This window comes from Somniosus microcephalus, chromosome 8 (assembly GCF_052327205.1).
Source record: "Somniosus microcephalus isolate GS21.2 chromosome 8, FLI_Smic_1.0, whole genome shotgun sequence".
NCBI lineage: Eukaryota > Metazoa > Chordata > Chondrichthyes > Squaliformes > Somniosidae > Somniosus > Somniosus microcephalus.
This window is the reverse complement of record NC_140994.1, coordinates 158443296-158462371: the sequence shown is the minus strand read 5'-3', so window position 1 is coordinate 158462371 and position 19076 is coordinate 158443296. Positions and strand designations below refer to the sequence as shown.

The 19076-nt window shown below is 46.5% G+C and overlaps 1 protein-coding gene across 6 annotated transcripts in view; it reads right to left on the bottom strand.

The window, feature by feature from the left end:
• Nucleotides 1-19076, bottom strand: part of rnf44 (ring finger protein 44) — a 151636-nt gene that overhangs the window by 20606 nt on the left and 111954 nt on the right. For 5 of the 6 annotated variants that reach the window (XM_085995274.1, XM_085995271.1, XM_085995273.1 and 2 more), the window contains 3 exons: nucleotides 12835-13081; nucleotides 11352-11519; nucleotides 7583-7753 (listed from right to left, as the gene is read on the bottom strand). In XM_085995274.1, the coding sequence (XP_085851400.1) occupies nucleotides 7583-7753; nucleotides 11352-11519; nucleotides 12835-13081 (586 nt within the window). The remainder of the gene's footprint in view (nucleotides 1-7582; nucleotides 7754-11351; nucleotides 11520-12834; nucleotides 13082-19076) is intronic. The other variant, XM_085995272.1, reaches the window with a different exon arrangement.

The window sequence follows — 19076 nt, the reverse complement described above, 5'->3', positions numbered from 1 at the left end:
GGAAGTGAAAAAGGAAATGAGAGAGGCAGAGAGTATGAGAACAGACTGGCAGCTAACATAAAAGGGATTCCAAAAGTCTTCTATAGGCATATAAATAGTAAACAGGTAATAAGAGGAGGGGTGGAGCCAATAGGGGCCAAAATGGAGAGCTACGCATGGAGGCAGAGGGCATGGCTGAGGTACTAAATGAGTACTTTGCATCTGTCTTTACCAAGGAACAAGATGGTGCCAAAGTCACAGTGAAATAGGAGGTAGTTGAGATACGGGATGGGATAAAAATTGATAAGGAGGTACTAGAAAGGCTGGCTGTACAAGTAGATAAGTCACCAGGACCAAATGGGATGCATGCTAGGATGCCGAGGGAAGTAAAGGTGGAAATTGCAGAGGTACTGGCCATAATCTTCCAATCCTCCTTAGATATGGGGTGGTGCCAGAGGACTGGAGAACTGCAAATGTTACACCATTGTTCAATAAAGGGTGTAAGGCTAAACCCAGCAACTACAGGCCAGTCAGTTTAACCTTGGTAGTGGAGAAGCTTTTAGAAACGATAATCTGGGACAAAATTAACACAGTCACTTGGACAAGTAAGGATTAATTAAGGAAAGCTAGCACGGATTTGTTAAAGGCAAGTCGTGTTTAACTAACTCGAGCTTTTTGCTGAGGTAAGAGAGGGTTGATGTGGTGTACATAAAGTGCCACAAAATAGGCTTGCCAGCAAAGTTGAAGCCCGTGGAATAAAAGGACAGTGGCAGCATGGATACGGAATTGGCTAAGTGGCAGGAAACAGAGAGCAGTGGTGAATGGTTGTTTTTCGGACTGGAGGAAGGTATACAGTGATGTTCCCCAGGGGTCGGTTCTAGGACCACTGTTTTTCTTGATATAAATGTTAATGACTTCGACTTGGGTGTAAAGGGCACAATTTCAAAATTTGCAGATGACACAAAACTTGGAAATATAGTGAACAGTGAGGAGGATAGGATAGGCTTCAAGAAGACAGACAGGCTGGTGGAATGGACGGACACGTGGCAGATGAAATTTAACGCAGAAAAGTGCAAAGTAATACATTTTGGTAGGAAGGAGGAGAGACAATATAAACTAAAGGGGACAATTCTAAAGGGGGTGCATGAACAGTGAGACCTGGGGGTATATGTGCACAAATCATTGAAGGTGGCAGGGCAGGTTGGGAAAGCGGTTAAAAAAGCATACGTAATACTGGGCTTCATAAATAGAGGTATAGAGTACAAAAGCAAGGAAGTTATGATGAACCTTTATAAAACACTGGCTCGGCCTCAACTGGAGTAGTGTGTCCAATTCTGGGCACCGCACTTTAGGAAGGATGTGAAGGCCTTAGAGAGGGTGCAGAAAAGATTTACAAGAATGGTTCCAGGGATGAGGGACTTCAGTTACATGGAGAAGCTGGGGTTGTTCTCCTTGGAGCAGAAAAGGTTAAGAGGAGATTTGATAAAGGTGTTCAAAATCATGAGGTGTCTAGACAGAGTTGTTAGAGAGGAACTGTTCTCATTGGCGGAATGGTCGAGAACCAGAGGACACAGATTTAAAGTGATTGGCAGAAGAACCAAGGGCGACATAAGGAAAAACTTTTTTATGCAGCGAGTGGTTATGATCTGGAATGCACTGCCTGAAAGGGCGGTGGAGGCAGATTCAATCATGGCTTTCAAAAGGGAATTGGATAAGTACCTGAGAGAAAAAAAATTGCAGGGCTACAGGGAAAGGGCGGGGGAGTGGGACTAGCTGAAGTGCTCTTGGAGAGCCGGCACAGGCTCGATGGGTCGAACGGCCTCCTCCTGTGCTGTAATCATTCTATGACTCTCTATGATATAAAGCAGTGGAAGAAATGGATTGCCTCACGTGCTGTTAGGCACAGAAGAGAAGATGACTATAAAACTGTGAGTAACTCCGTCAGCAATGCATAACTGAACTTATTCAGCGCGTCAAGAGTGGAAAAAAATCATTGTCATTTACAAGCATCTTGGAAATGCCTGATCTGAGACTTTTCGCTCAAAATAAATGCATTATATTCATTTGTATTTCATAGAATCATACAACACAGAACGAGGCCATTTGGCCCATCATCCCTGTGCCGGCTCTTTGAAAGAGCTATCTAATTAGTCCCATTCTGCTGCTCTTTCCCCCTAGCCCTGCAAATTTCTCCTTTTCAAGTATATATCCAATTCCCTTTTGGAAATTACTGTTGAATCTGCTTCCACCACCTTTTCAGGTAGTGAATTCCAGATCATAACCAGCTGCGCAAAAAAAAAAATTCTCCTGTTTTCCTTTCTCTGTCCCCTCCCCCACCCCAGTTGATTCCCACCCACCCCGCCCCCTCTGTAAACCAGGAGTGCAGAGGTCAGCTGTAGCACTCCTAACACTGCTGCAACTGAGCTCAGTTAACTCTGCGCATAGGGGATTGAATCTGAGCCCCCTGGTGTGCCTGACTTGGCTACATGGATAAACACTTTAATGCATTTACCAGCAAACATAAAACTTAAAAAAAGAATCAAGTTCAGAAATTATGAACTGCTATTATCGACAGTGGTTTAAATTCATTAAATACACTTTTGTGTTCCTAATATGCAAGATTAATACTTGGTTTATGTATTCCATCCCACGAGTCTCAGAGACACCATGTACTCAACAAATGTCATAAAACTGCTAAAATACTGCTGTTGGGACGTGGGCAGCAACATGCACTGTTTTGTAACAATTTGCACCCCCTCCCTTTTCTGGATTAGGTCCTGTGGGTAGAATAAACTCAGTTAGCTCACCCAAGTACCCAATTCCTCTTATGCAAGCATAGACAGCGATCGTTGGCAGGCTGGCCGACCACAGGGGCATCACATGCTCAACTTCCAGCAGATAGATTAGGAGCAGCAATTCTACTACAGTAGATTTGCGTCTTCCTAGCCCGGGGGCTGAGGCCAGTTGTACCACCCCTACCGCCAATTCAGCCGAGATCAGCTGATCAACACAAACCATCCAGTCAGGCCCAGGACTTGCTGCTCTGTAACACAACTCTTTTACTAAATGGCAAATGGGGACTTTGAAAAATAAAATTATTTGGTAAACTTTTTTTGATGTTGCACAAAACACAAGGGTCAAAATTCTACCCGAGAGGGAATGAGAAACAGGCAGCGTCACATCTGCTGCCAGTTACACATCCCATCCAATATTCCGTTCCACTCACTTCAATGCAACTGAATACTGGGCGGCCGTATGTCTGATGGCAGGTGTGATAACGCCTGTTTTGTGTCCCCGCCCCAGGCAAATTTTACTCCCAATGATGCACTGATGTAAACTCAATTGAAACATATGGGGGGAAAAATTCGGTATCGTCCCGTTTGGGGCGTTAGTATTGGCGGTGCGCAAAGTTTAGCGCCAGGCGCAGGTTCTCGCCACCTCGAGCGATATTGAGTTGCAGCGCCCCTGAAGGTAATCGCGGCGCTAAATCAGGCGCTGCAAATAATCGATTTGACCTAGACACACTGGCGCCGGTTAGCTCTTAAAGGGGCGGATCAATTCTCATCTGCAGCCACACTCTGTGCCTTATAGGCCTCAAAATCGACGGTGACCTACCTGTGGCGGCCAAAACTTCAAGGACATGGAGAGGGTCAGGGAGAGAGCGCAGCGCTTCAGTGAGGGGGCATTGGAGGCTCTGGTTGGCGCGGTGGAGCGCCGGTGATCTGTGCTGTACCCGGAGAATGGCAGGAGGCCTAATCAGACCGAATACCGCAGAGCTTGGAGGGAGGTTTCCCAAAGAGTCACCTCCAGCAGCATGATGGTCAGGACTCCTGTGCAATGCAGGAAGAAGTTCAACGACCTCACTCGGGTCGTTAGGGTGAGTGCCTTTTTCACATTCATCTTCATCCCTCCATTTGCACATCACTTTATGGCCAGAGGGTGCGCAGAGCCCCAATGGCCAGCTGTCATCCAGCACCCATGGCCCTTTCTGGAAACACACACGCACATTCAGCTCAGTGCATAATGTAAGGGCTATTCTACCAAGGGAGGCATGTGATGTCAGCTCAGGGCAGCATAATGTAAGGGCTATTCTACCATGGAAGGCATGTGATGTCAGCTCAGGGCAGCATGTTTCATCACACCCCGTCCATTCTCTTGCAGGCCAAGCTGGCGAGGAACCGCAGGCAGTAGCTTCGTACCGGAGGAGGCCCGCCTCACCTGCAGACCCTTACAGACCTGGAGGAGCGAGTCCACCAGATCGTTGCAAGCCGAATGAGTGGTCACGTTGCCGCTGGAGCTGCCGACCACATTGTGCACAGCGATGGTAAGGTCATCACCTTTTTGAACTCTCTCCTTCCACTTGTTCCCCCGACCAGCATGCTTTTTCACTCTGGACCCAAGTCAGAGCATTGCAGCACTCGTGCATCCCTTGCTGCCACCTTGTCCTTTTGCTAAAACCACTCTTCAACCTCCCTGCTTTCAGATGCTGCATCACCAGCTCGGGAGCCGGGCCCTCAAGCTGCCACTGCGACTGACTCGGGAGACGACGAGCAGGAGGAAGCCGGACCATCCGTACTACCCTCAGGCGAGCCAGCCCATCTGCAGACTGGGGAGACGACTTCCTTGGAGGGGAGCGGGGGAGAATGCTCGGAGGAGGATCCAGCTCCAGGAACCAGCGGCCTGCAGCAACGCGAGGGGGGTAGGGAAGCTCGGGGGCCATCTCCCCGGAGGGCGAGTCGGGCCTCGAGTGCTGCTGCACAGAGCGCAGAAGAGGTGCATGCCCTCGCAGAAATGAGCGCCCAGGCTGGGCTGAGGCACACTGAGCACATGGCTGCAGTGGCAAGGATGCCTGAATCCATCGAGACACTGGCAAGGAGTGTCCAAGACTTTGGCGCAGCACAGGCAAGGAGTGCGCAGGACTTCGGGACAGCACTGGCAAGGAGTGCGCAGGACTTCGGGACAGCACTGGAAAGGATTGTCCAGGGCTTCACCGAAGCACTGGCACCTGCCACGCAAGTGCTGAGTGCTGCCACGCAGTCACTCGCTGGTCTCATGCAGACGCAGATTGAGGCCACGCGAGCAGACTGCTGCCACCCTCGCTGGATCGGGCAGGATTACCCGGGGCCCTTGCAGCACCACAGCAGGCCAGCAATCTGTGGACCAGCCGATTGCTGCGCATGCTGCGGTGCTGCCCCGTCAGAGTGCCAGTGTGTCGGCCGACCAGGGAGCTGCTGTCCGCTCTCAGGATGACAGCATTCCTGATGCCACCACTGGCACGTCTCCACTGCAGCTGCCACCACCTGTAGGACAGACGGCTTCCACCCATGCAGAGTTGGAGCAGTCAGCAGCCGGGCCCTCCAGGCCCAGAGCTCGTCCAGGCCGTCCCTCAGGGGCATCTGCGCTTTCGGACAGTCAGCAGGCCTCCCCCAGCCTTGCTGCAGCCACTGGGGTCCCATTACCGAGGAGCTGCAGGGAGGGAAGGGGCCAATCTCGCAAGCGAAGCAGATCACCATCGAGGGGGGAAAAAGTAAAAGGTGCTGCTGATACCAGTTATTTGTAGAATTCAAGGCCGAGGATGCTGGTCTGAATGTTAGTGATGTTTTGGACAGTCTCCCGGGTGTGCGAGGCACTTATGTGGCAGTCTGTTTGTTTTGCTTTTTGTTGCCATTGCTTTGTCATGCGGGAAGGAAGCACATTTTGTAAAATAAACAACTTTCTTTATTTACAATGGCCATGTCTGCTCTTTACATACATTTTGCCCTTCCCAGGCTTCGGGGTATCAGAACGGTTCCATTACTGTTCTTGGAATGGCAGCAAGCATTCCCTGAGAGGGGCCAAGAAGCGACTTCTGATCAGCCTCTGACGGACGGCCCTTCCAGTTTGTGCCTCCCTCCTGTCTTGGTCCTCCTCCTCCTCCTCTGCTGGTGCTTCAATGTCTGGTGGCATTGGCTGGGTCCTCAGGATTACGAGGTTATGCAGCATGCAACACACAACCACGAAGTGTGAGACTCGCTCAGGTGAGTACTGAAGGGCTCCTCCGGAATGGTCCAGACAGCGGAACCGTTGCTTCAGCACGCCGATTGCGTGCTCAATAATGTTCCTGGTCGCTTGATGGCTCGCATTGTAGTGTTCTTCAGCAGGGGTGCTGGGCGAACGGAGCGGGGTCATCAGCCACGGGCACAGAGCATAGCCCTTGTCCCTGAGAAGCCAGCCTCCTGGGTGAGTCGGGGCCTCAAAGGTCTGCCACAGAAGTCTGGTGCAGGATGAAGGCGTCGTGGCTGCTGCCTGGAAACTGGGCATTCACAGTGAGGATCAGCTGTCGGTGGTCACGGACCAGCTGAGCATTCAATGAGTGGAACCCGTTGCGGTTGCGGAACTCCTCCGCATTCTCTACAGGCGCCCGCAAAGCCACATGTGTGCAGTCAATGGCGCCCTGCACCATGGGGAAGTCCGCTATTCTTGCGAAGCCCTCTGCGTGCTCCCGCTGCTTGTCCGGGGTCATTGGGAAGGAGATGTACTGCCGCCTCCTTCTAAAGAGGGCATCAGTCACTTGACGAATGCAGCAATGCACCGCGAACTGCGAGATGTTGGCTATGTCCCCAGTTGCGGCCTGAAAGGAGCCGCTTGCATAGAAGTTAAGGGCAACAGTGATCTTCACAGCCACCGACCAAGATGTCCTGCACCTTAGCTGAGGCTGCAGATCTGGCTGAAGCAGGTGGCACAGCTCAGTCACCACCTCCCTACTAAAGCGCAGCCTTCTGATACACTGCTCCTCTGACATGTTCATATATGAAAATTGCTGTCGGAAAACCCTGGCAGCGTAAGGTCTCGTGTGGCGACGTCTGTTGGCCCTCCTCCGTCTGGCCATGCCTGCCCCTCTATCCCTGCGTCTCTGTGCCCGGTCAAGATGATTCAGCAGCAGGACGTTCCCATCCAATGCAGCCCCCATATTAAGTGTGCACAGAAAGTTATCCCGTTTGAGATGCTCACCAGCAGCAAGGTGATGGTCAGAAGGCTGAAGTTCTTCTGCCAGCGCTGGCTCAGTGTAGAAAGGGCTCTCTGTGTGCAGCTGAGCAACTCTCTGTATCTCTCTAAGAAGTTGTGGTCCAAAAATGGCTGCCGCTTTTATACCACAACAGTCCCCTTTATAGAACACCACCCCCATCCCGACAGCGACTGGGAAACGTTCCAGGTAAGCTGTCCTTATTAGCGCCAGGCGGAACGGAGGGGGGTGCCAATGAATTTCTGGTCCAGGGCACCCCAAAGGCGTTGCACACTGAAATGCCGTCATGATCTGCGTGCGCCAGTGAGCGGGCGCTACGGTTTAGCGCTGGCGCTAAATATCCACTCAATATGGGGAGAGGCGCAGGGTTCGCTGCGCCCGGGCGCTAGTTGGTTAGCGCCCCACTTGTCGGCCTCTTTAGGCGCTAATGGGTGGCACAAACAACCAAATTTTTCCCCCATAAGATTTTCAATGGGGAAAAAAAAGATAGGTGAACCATTATTATTGCCTTTCACAGCATTACTTAAATTACAGACAGTGGTTTCACTGACTAATTTGGCTTTAGGTTTAGGCCTTTTTTTCTTTAAATGTTTTACTTACCAGTCGTGGGTGCTGTGGCTGGATTGGAACAAACTGGCCCAAGGGAGGAAGGTGGGGATGCTGGTGGGGTGGCAGATGGGGAGGGTGTAGTATAAAATGTTCACTGGAGATAAGTGGAGGGAAGGCTTGGTAAGAGACTGGCAGATGCTGCATTGTGCACGCATGAATCAGCTGAAAAACAAGAGAGAGACATTTACAAGGCGTAGAGGACGATCCCTGGAAGAACAACAAATGGCACTCGATGGATAACAGTAACGGATGCACTCAGGCTATTCAATTTCTAGGAATTTTGAAAATTTACATGCTTTGGTTATCTAAAGACCAGGTGTTGAGAGATTTACAATGCAATTCACAATATATACTGAGCAGCTCACTTCCATATCATTTCAGAGAGACAGATGATATGAAACAGATTATATGTAACAATTAACATGCAGGAAAACAGAAATTATACTTGTTATAGATTGATATTGGTTGTTGATCAAAATGCTTTCATTGTTATTCAAGTGAGAAAGAGCTGTTCGGCCATTTAAAAAAAAAATGTTTTTGTCTCTTTGCTGCATTGGTGTCCTACAGGTGCCAGTTACCTTTATCACCCCCAAGTGAGTATTGTTCTCGTGTGAACCTCGATAGCGAGTCAGTATGCTATTCAACTGCAGAGAGTATCACAGCCAAGTCTAATCCTGTCCTCAACCTGATGTTCACATGGACACAATTTCAGCAGAGATTGCTGAATAGCCTGGCATGGGAAGTTTGGATGACTGTCTGCCCAACCAAGGCGAATACTAGTGCCCATACTGCTGTTCTGCCTGAGACGGCAAACTTGGCACATACCGAGGATCAAACCTGGGACCTTCCTGGGTCTGTGTGGTTCACTTACTCACTGGCTAAACTCAACCATTGGGAAACAGTTAGGCCTAGAAATTCAGTGGGCTGCGCCACCAGTTAGCGCCCAAAGGGGGTACTTAGTGGCTTTAGCGCCACTGGCCACACCTCCCGTGATATTTAGCGGGGCGCTAATGGCGGCGTTAGCCTGTAGCCCTGCGCCGCCACCGATGACGTCATCGGTGTGCGCAGCGCCCCGCTCCGATCACCATATTTGGTCGCGCCCGCCTCTTTAACGCCGGTCGCAAATCGCGACCGGTTCACAGGGCCTACCTGTGGTGGTAGTGGGAGGAAGGCCTGCAGTACCGCAGCGTGCCGTGCCGCAGCGTGTGGCCCTTAGCGCGGCGATATTCAGTGTGAGCGCCCCAAGTGGGGCGCGGGGAGCCTCGAGTAGCGGCCCGCTTCCGTTTGGGGCGCTGAAACTGAGTATCGGGATGGCGCAAGTGGCTCCGCTTGCAGCGGTAATTCCGGCGCCCAGGCGAGCTTGGCGCCCCAAACGGGGCCCAACTGAATTTCTAGGCCATAGTCTTTCAATCCACAACCTTTTCATACAGACCTGTATTCCACATAGAGTAACTGAATATAAAATGTGTACACGACCAGAGTTCGTCCTCATTTCACTGGAGAAATGACCGACACCATGGAAAATAATCCATTCGCAAAGGAACTCCTTTTCCTAGATTCTAAACATATAGGGCCGGATTTTGCTCTCAGCGGTGAATGAATGGCGGCAGACTTCCTATGAGATTTTGCACTAGAACTTAATGTAAATCAAAGAGCCAAAAAGGTGCAGTGCCCTCTACAGGGGATCTGAGACCTGTGTGAACGGGCAAGCAACCGGGTATCTCCTTAACCAATCTGATTAAAGAATCATTAATGAGCAGCGCAGAGGCTGAACCAGGAAGTGTAAATTAGAATATTAAATTCAATGTAAAATTAGGTACAGAAAGAAAAATTGAGGGAAAGAATGATAGAAACAAAAAAAAGTTAAAAGTTAAAAAAAAAAACTCCAACAATAATTAATATCTGAAGGAATGAGACTCCACACTTTAAAAAGTTAATTTTCAGTGCCAGAGATGTTGTTTGGCAGCAATTAAAACTTATCACACTATTAAAAATTTACTTATACCGGAATGGACTACCCCTAACTTTTTCTGGCAAGTTTAGTGGGTATATATATCTATCACACAAGTACCACAACTTCACGCCATTTCCATTTATTTCTATGCCTAGTCTCTCGGTCAGATACCATTCTCGCACAGCTTCTGGAGGAGCAGGGCAACTCGGACAGGAATTTCCAAATTTCCGCGTATAACTGCACGTGCGGTCGCCATTAGTTGCTGTCCGATTTACACTTAAACAGTGAGCGCTGTTGGCCTCACCGTTATTTCTACAGCAAAAATGGCCCGTATAGTTTCTAGTTCTTAGCATTATAACATAAATATCAATTTCTACTGCTAGACACGAGATGGGGTCAGGAATGCTCCTTTAAATGGGAACATGAACCTCAAGACATGCTCCCCCTACAGGTGTTTCTTCAGTAGGTTCAGAATCTGACAGATCATTTAAATGCTGGAGATTCTCCACAAAACCTAGTGACATTTATTTCACAATTGAAGAAAATAAAGCAAAATATATCCCCAATCTGCTTAAGCAAAAACAAATGGGGTGGCGGGTAGAAAGAGAAGGAAAATTAAAATGGTATATTTATACCCCTGCTCATGCAAAGACTTTCGTTACACTGCTACTTTTCCTAAAGAGGCAACAGTTAAATTATTTTATACTGTTAAAATTATCTAAAACAATGTGGCACAGTTAACTACATTTTTAAATTTCATTTTCTGAGGCAGTTTTAAAATACTACAGGTAGGAAGGGCTGTGCCAATCACATAAATTGAAATATTCGATTATCCTGTCATGAAGCAGCAAGCTGGGGTATGGGATTGTACTGAACTCACTTCCTAGTCGTGACTGAAATCCACATGCAGAGGACATTGCTGCGGTAGCTAAACAGCTGTTAAAATGTATTTTTGCTCCTCGTTCTTTGGTTGGGTGAGTGGCATGTGCACTGGATGTACCGTCTAAACTGAAGCACTCAATTTAGCACAATGTTAACACATTACTGAGTGCAAACACTGAGTGGAGACATCACCACAATGCTAACATGTTTAAAGTGGGTTCAAGTGTCTCAACTGTCAATCAAATATGAAATCTACAAAATAATCAGTTGATTTATTGATATAGCATTATAAAATCCATGCAAGGTTAAAAACACAAAAGGAGTGTCCTGGAGTATTCCTTACAAGACAATAAGCAAAGATGTTGAACAATCTTCCAGCAAATTGAAGACTGAGTTGAATTTTTTTTAAATCATGAGTACAGACTATTTTATTTCAGTTTCTGAGAAACAATCCGTCTGCATTTCTGAAGACTTTTGCAATGAAATATCCCTCTAGAATTTAACAACGATTGTACACCATTAAACAAACCCTGTTTATATTTAAAGAAGGACCGGAAAAAGTAAAAATGTTCTTAACTTTTGAACATGATTGTGAAAATATCTATGCATCCTTCAAACTGTTACTCAAAAATTACTGAAGTCACAATGAACAAGAAGCTGGAACTTAAACGCTGGGTTTCAGCTCCTATGGGGCTCCTCTGGTGCAAGATGGATGCTGAGTTTAGATGGATGCTGAGTTTAGATGGATGTGCACCTGTGAATTCATTACCATCAAATTTATTATAATTAAAAATGTGACCATATGAAACTTTGTTGACGTTAGAGAAGCTGCTCGGATACTAAAGAATATTTTAGAGACCGCAAGAATTTTGTCAGCCAAAGAATACTGGATTAACATGCCACATCTTAAGTTGCAAAACTCACAGGCGGTGGAACGCAGCAGACCGGGTAGTGCTGTCCACTGAACATTACTGAGCATGCTGGGACCTGTTGCGTGTTGCACCCTGGGATATGTTGCCCTGCATGGAGTGGGAAACCATGTGCCGTTACTGTGGTTACAGTGTAGGACACAGGGACTGTTCCTTGATGCATCTGGAATAAAAAAAATGGAAGAATTATTACTCACAACAGGACTGCAAATAGAATTTTAAGAAATCATTGCTGAAGTACACTAACAGCAGGCACATTCTATTCATGTTTGTCTATACATCTGGATAAATTAATTAAACAGTTCCTATCATATGGAGCAAGTAAGATTTCATGTCTGAACTGGCTAGCTAAGAATCTCAATAATTTGGCCAATTTACAAACTGTACAGCTTTTTAAAATGAGTTTATTTAAAAGTATTGATACAAGAGTACTTAGGCATGAATAGGCTGCAGTTGCACAAGAATTCATTAGCACAACCCAGTTCAGCACAAAGTATTACTTCACAGTATGGGCACTAGGTAGCCAATGTCTTACTATTTATTACCCTTTGGTTTAGGTCACCACATCGTGAATCATTTTCCCAGCAAGATGAAATACCCTCAGTTGCAAACCAATCCCATCCTCGGGAATAAAGAAAGTCAGTCACCCCTTCCCCTATGATTGGGAATAAACTGATGAATTAGGGCTGCAAGACTTTGTGCAACTGGAACACACACGCACAGATCTACTGAGGTGCTGCTCATTTTGAACCAGAGGTTTTTATAAGAACAGGGGTGTTATGCTGAGCAGCGTTACCAGAGTCACTGATTTATCAGCACGAAGGGGTGGGATATGGGAGCACTAGGAGGGGGCCTTGGGGTTTAGCAGTACTGGGATGGGGGGAGGGGGGGGGTCTCAGGACCCAACATTATTTTGGGGGTTTGAGGATCTGGGAACACCGTGACAAGTCCTGGAATCTGGGAGAACTGGAGACGGAGGTATATTGGGGGTGGTCCTGAAGTAAGGGAGCACTGAGAATGTAGTCTAAGAATTTATGCACACAGAGTGGATCACAGGATCTAAAAGTGGGGAGTGGGAGAGGACCAGAGTCTGGCAGGGGAAAGCAGGGTCTAGTAGTCGTGAGGTAGGGGAAACCCAGGAGAAGGAGGACCTGAACTGTTCGGGGCCCCTTTTGGACCATCAGGCGTCAGCCCTCTCAACCAACTCCATTCCCATCTGTCAGCCTCCTTTCTGACTCATCCATAGTGTCTTTTACACGCTCAAGGAAACAGGGCCACACAACAGGGTGGGTGTTAACATGCAGCGGTCGGCTGCTATTCCACATTAAACCAAATTAATTTAAGGCACTTAAATTGTGTATTTTTAGTTGGCAAACTCACAATGGTGCTAATTCTAGCACCAGTGACACCCAGTTAATTCAGAAAGTAGCTGAAGGACAGAGCATCATTTATCTGACAAGGTGGTAAATGACTCTAACCTGTTCGTGGAGATCCACCATGACAGGATTTTGCTGCGGAGGATGTGCAGCAGGGTGAAGCATACGTGGTGATAGGTTTGTGTGATTGTAAGATCGGTTTTCATCTATAGGCAGTTGCTGTGAAAATGGAGGATGGTGGTAGTTTTCATCCTGGTTGATGGGATTATGCAAAGGCCTGTCACGCCTACCCCACTGGCGTCGCGCAGGAGGACTGCAACAAACCGGCAAGAATGTAAAAAGATTGAAACTGTAAAGAGAAAAGATTTAAAAATATACACCAAATCTAGACAATTTTCACATCCTCATTTTGAAGTTTATTTATTTATCTGCATTGATCCCCTTTTTCTCTTCCCTTTATGTCCCCTTAGACTCTGGTTACGATGGGCAGGTGACTAGATATTTCCAAACCCCCACTGTTGCTGTGAAAGTACAACCAGACACACAACCCCTGCTAATTTTAATTTCTTTCTTTTAACTAAGCAACTGACACTGAATATCTCAGCGAAGAGATTGGCAACTTCACATGAAAGATAGTAGGGGTAAAATGAGAGTTGTCAAAAGGCAAATTAGGATTTGAATCCTGGAGCTGGGTCCAGCTGAGGACTAAATGCTATCTCAGTTTGATAAATTCAGTCCATGAGTCTCTCCAACTCAATATTCACCACTTACATTTTCCCCCTCCCCAATGAAACTCTAAACCACACATTAGTTCTTAGCTACATTAGAGGGAAGGGAAGCAACTAGGTTCCAACCAACCATAAAAGCGTGGGGTGAGGTGAGAGCGGGGAGAGAGCGAAGGCTCCTTTTTTGATTTTTCGCTCTCTCTGGCAAAGTACCTTGCCCTGGCTCAGCTCCACCTCAGCATTCACCATTCCAAGACCTATTATGTTGGAACAGCCAAGCACTGCTTCCTAACTAGAGTTACTTTTGAGAGTCCCTGAAAGAGATGCCTTTTGCAAGAAAAGATGCCTTTTGCAATAAAGAGATGCCTTTTGCACCTCTCTCGACCTCTCCACTGCCTGTGTTACCAGACTGCTTTTCCAGCATCCAGTCTTGGATGAACCGCAATTTCCTCCAACTTAACCCTGGTAAAATGGAAGCCATCATCTGTGCCCCCACAACAAACTCTGAACCACTGACATTGATTCCATCTCCCTCCGCTACCACCACCTCAGGATGAAATTGTTTTCAACCTCTGCGTTCTATTCGCTCCCAAGCTTAGTTTCCAACCCCATACACTCTCCACCACAAAGACCGCCTACTTCCCCATCTATAACATTGCCTGCCTCTGGTCCTGGCGCAGCCAGCTGCTACTGAAACCCCCCATCCATGCCTTTGTCACCTCCAGACTTTACTATTTCAATGGTCTCTTGGCTGGCCTCCCATCCTTCACCCTCAAGATCTCAAGATACTTCAACTCATACAAAATTCTCCTGCCATTTCTTACCCTTTCGGCAAGATCATTTTCCCCAATGATGGGCACGATGGAGGTAATCAGCAGAATGAAGAGACTATGTGCACTCCTCTTGACTGCTGATTAGATTAGATATGTATAAAATATATTTTTAAACTGTCCATTCAGCCTGCACTTCTTTAGTGAGCTATAGAGACATCATGCACCTATCTACTTTCCTTTTTGTGATTATTTTCCTACCTCCCCTATGTTAAAAACAGTAAAGATTGCCGGAAAAATAACAATCCAGAACCAAGTTCTCAGGAAGCTATGAAGGTCTTTCTTTTGAAGAGGATAAATTCAATATTGAATTTTTCCCATGACACAAATGGTTTGCACCATAGAAACACATTGAAACATAATCCAGTTTTCAGTGTCAGACTGGTAGCTGTGTAGGTGCTTTGCAGTGTCATAGACATCTCCATCAAAGCAATAAAATTGATTTACTTTATTTCCTCTGAATGTGTGATGATAAAATTTATCAAATAGATGGTACCGTGGCACAATTCCTCTATTACTTAAACATATATTGCCAGATTCAGTGCAAATATTGGGTGATTTCAACAGAGGAACAGCCGTGAAGTACCAGAATTCAGAATACTCTTGATTAAGTAAGCAGACCCAAAATGTATACTTCATTGATTCGAATGAGCAATCTGACTAGCAAAACAGAAGGGGGCTACTTACAGCATGTTAAAAAAATGTATGTTCTTAAAAACCACCATCACCTACAGACAGAAACCATTAATGTCCAGCCAGTGTTATCATGGAATATGGAACTGAAAGTAAATTCAAATGCCAGGACATTCATTACTGGTTCAGGACAAGCCATTTTATGCATTCATATATACTACAACAACAACTTCCATTTATAGAACAACTTTAATGTAGATAAATGTTCCACGGAGCATCACAGACACACACGGAAAACTGACACCAAACCAAAGAAGCAGAAAGGTTAAGGTCCCTATCTCTGTTACCTCCTCCAGCTCTACAACCTTCCAAAAATTCTGCATTCCTTCAACTCTGGCCTCTTGTCCATACCCCATTTCCTTCACGCCAACAATGGCAGCCGTACATTCATCTGTCTAGACATAAACTTTGGAATTTCCTCCTTCTCCTTAAAGCCCACCTCTTTGACCAAGCTTTTTGGTCACCTGTCCTAATATCTCTTTATGTAGCTCGCTGTCAAATTGCTCACCTATCCTAGTGTCGTCTTCTTTGGCTCGGTGTCAATTTTTGTCTGATTTCGCTCCTGTGACGTGCCTTAAAATGTTTTACTATGTTAAATGCACTATATAAATGCAAATCGTTATTGCTGTTGCGGGGGACATTTCACTGATGATTCCCACAGTGTTCAGCTCCATTCACAACAACTCCTGTAATGAAGCAGCCCATTCTAGCTTGAAGCCAGACCTGGATAATGTAACATGCAGGTCACATAAGTGTTGGGCAATAACCATCACGAACAAGAGAAGACATCTCCCCAACCTTCAGTGCACCTTCATCACCTGGGTGGGAACTCAGCGAAGTGTGGCTCACCTCCTAACATACATTCAAGGTACTTGGAAAGGAAAGGAAAGACAGTAGTGAACGAAAGACAGAAGTGAACGAGGACAGGGGTCAAGAGTGGGTTTTTTGAGGAGTGGGATGATGATAGTTTTGAAAAGTAGAGGAGAGGAACCTCTAAAAGGGACCAGGAAGAGGAATTTGGTGTTCAGAGGTTTATTGCGAATGGAGTCTAAGGATTAGGATGCATGTCTTGTGGATGTGATGAACTTGAAGACAGCAGGTAGAGTAGGGAGAGGGAGACAGAGAAAGATAGGTAGAAAAGTGGGGGTGGGGGGGGGGGAAAGTAAGAGAACAAGAGTGTGTGTATTCAGGACTAGGGTGGGGATAAGGTTAGGGAGAGGTTTGTCTAAGTTGGTAGTTGGATGTATGGTCTCTGTCTTGGAGACAAAGAAGTCAATAAACTCCTCTTGCATTTGTTGTTAGAGGCGAGGGTGGAGGGGGCAGGGGAGAGGAATTTATAGAGGCAGTTGGTAGTGGAGAAAAGCAGCCTTTCAGAACGATCCTACAGTATGGAGTCATTTTGGCAGAGGACAGTGAAGCCTGGTAGAGCTCGACATGGTCAAGCCAGATCTAGCAATGGATGGCTAAGCCAGTTGTGCACCAGGTACACAAATTTGTGCTTCACGGACTCAAGGAAGCAACAATGGAAGCGTACCAGTAAAACAACTGGGATAGGAGATTGATTTTGCTGGGGACAAGGCAACAAACATGGAGGTGAGGGGGCGATTGAGCAAATTAACAACTGCAGAGGTATCATGGCAAATAGAGGGCCAAAGGCTAAAAAATGTATTCGTTTATGGGATGTGGGCGTCGCTGGCAAGGCCAGCATTTATTGCCCATCCCCAGTTGCCCTTGAGAAGATGGTGGTGAGCCGCCTTCTTGAACCACTGCAGTGTGGTGTGAAGGTACTCCCACAGTGCTGTTAGGGAAGGAGTTCCAGGATTTTGACCCAGCGACGATGAAGGAACAGCGATATATTTCCAAGTCAGGATGGTGTGTGACTTGGAGAGGAACTTGGAGGTGGTGGTGTTCCCATGCGCCTGCTGCCCTTGTCCTTCTAGGTGGTAGAGGTCGCGGGTTTGGGAGGTGCTGCCGGAAGCCTTGGCTAGCACTATGGATTACAAGAGTGCAAGTGTTTTTTCCAGTGCGGACAGAGAAAAAGTGAGGTTGAAGGAGGTATGGCAATATGGGTAGTGAGGAATACAGGGGGTGGCCAGAGATTGCCTTGTTGGCAATCAAGACAGTGAAGTAGCAAGGGCACAGGAGATGGTGAGGTCGAGGGAAGTACAAGTAGGAGAGTTTACATGGAGGGATAGGTTTAGTGAGTATAGAAGGGCAGTGAATTCAGGAGAGAGGAATGAGAGCTGAAATGGAGAATGAAATATATGTATGCATGTACATACATATCTGTGGATAGCTGAGAATTGGGTTGTTCCCCCGTTTAGAATGAGATTTTGCTTTGCGCTGCTTGTTTGGAAGTGGACATTTATTTTTACTTTCCAGGAAAGGGATCAGTCAAGCAGCTGATTAGTATTGTATAGAATAGCATCGGTGTACCACTGTTTCGAATTGTAGACAAAGGGGGTGCAAGCACTTACAGCCTCTAGCTCCTGCTCCGCAATGAACCTCTGCATAGAAAATAGGAAAACAACATGGCACCTGAAAGTCACAGGCAAAGGAATATTAAAAGATGCTCGATCAATTGTTAATTTTAAATCGGAGTTTGATAGCTTTCTGTTAACCAGAAGTATTAAGGGATATGGGCCAAAGGCGGATATATGGGACCAGAAATTCGGGTCCCCATGGGCGAGTACGCGCTGTGTACTCACGCGTAGGGCCAATGAAAGTGCCGGTTTCATGCATGCACTGCGCATGCGCTGGAAACCAGAACTTCCGTTCCCTTGAAGAAAGGAGTTCGGAGGTCAACCGCGTGCGCCAGAGAGGCAGCGTGTATGCCTGGAACATCTGATTTTTTTTTTTATATACAGGTTTCTCCAGGAGGGTACGTCCCTAGCAGCTGCGCGTTTAAAAAGCAGTTGCAATGCCTGCTTTTAACAAGGTAAGTGGTGAATTAAGAAAAATTAAAACATTTTTTCCCCACAGGTTTATTATTTTTTAATATTTTAAAGAAAGGTAAGTTTATTTTTAGCCCCATTAAAAACTCTTATTGTTTAAAATAGTTATTTTATGTAATTTATAGTTATTTTAAAAATGTGAATTAAAAAAAAAATGTAGTTGAAGTTTTAGTTAGGTTTTGGGGCCGATCTCTATTCATAGATTTGACAGCTCTTCCTGTCAAATTTATGAATGGAGATTCCCTGCTACGATTGGCTCTCCATGGTCCACGTGATCCCAGGGGATGCTTCGAACTAACTGCACCCCTGGGATACGCAAGCACTGCGCGCCGGCAGCTGGAGGAGGCCCAGGATCAGAATCCCACGCGGGCCCACAACACAACGGCAGGCGCGCTAGGTAAGTGCAGGTCGGGGGCTTGCACCCGCGGGAAGCCTCCGACCCGAATTTCTGGTCCATGGAGTTAGGTTGAAGATCAGCCATGATCTCATCGAATGGCGGAACAGGCTCGAGGGGCTGAATGGCCTACTCCTGTTTCTATGTAATGGTCAGAGTACCATCAGTAGATATGTTCCTGCTGTAAGGAGTGGGAAGGAGGTGGGAAGGTTGGTCAGCGTCATGCATGACAAAAATATTATATATTGCAGCTGGTAGCAGAGTGTCATTCATATAAGTTCCCAACAACATTTCTGTGGTATGTGAGAAGGCTACGGAGTTGATGAGACACAAGTAGGGAATGATAGAAATATAGTGAAAAATATAAAAGGATTATTACGAAGCATTCTTTTAAATATATCAGAAGCAAAAAGAACTTGCATTTATATAGCACCTTTCACATTCTCAGGACATGACAAAGTACTTCACAGCCAATAAATTAAATGAAGTGTAGTCGCCGTCATGGAGGCCAAGGTGGCAGCCAATTCTGTGCAGCAAGGTCCCATAAACAGCGAATGAGAAAAATGACCATGAATCTGATTTTGTGCTTTTGGTTGAAAACTGAATGCTGGCCAGGACTCCAGGAAATCTTAGCTGCTTTCTTTGAATAGCGCCATGAGATCTTTTATGACCACCTGAACAGGCAAAGCCTCGATTTAAAATCTCAGCTGGAAGGTGGCACCTCCTATAATGCAGCACTTCTTAATTA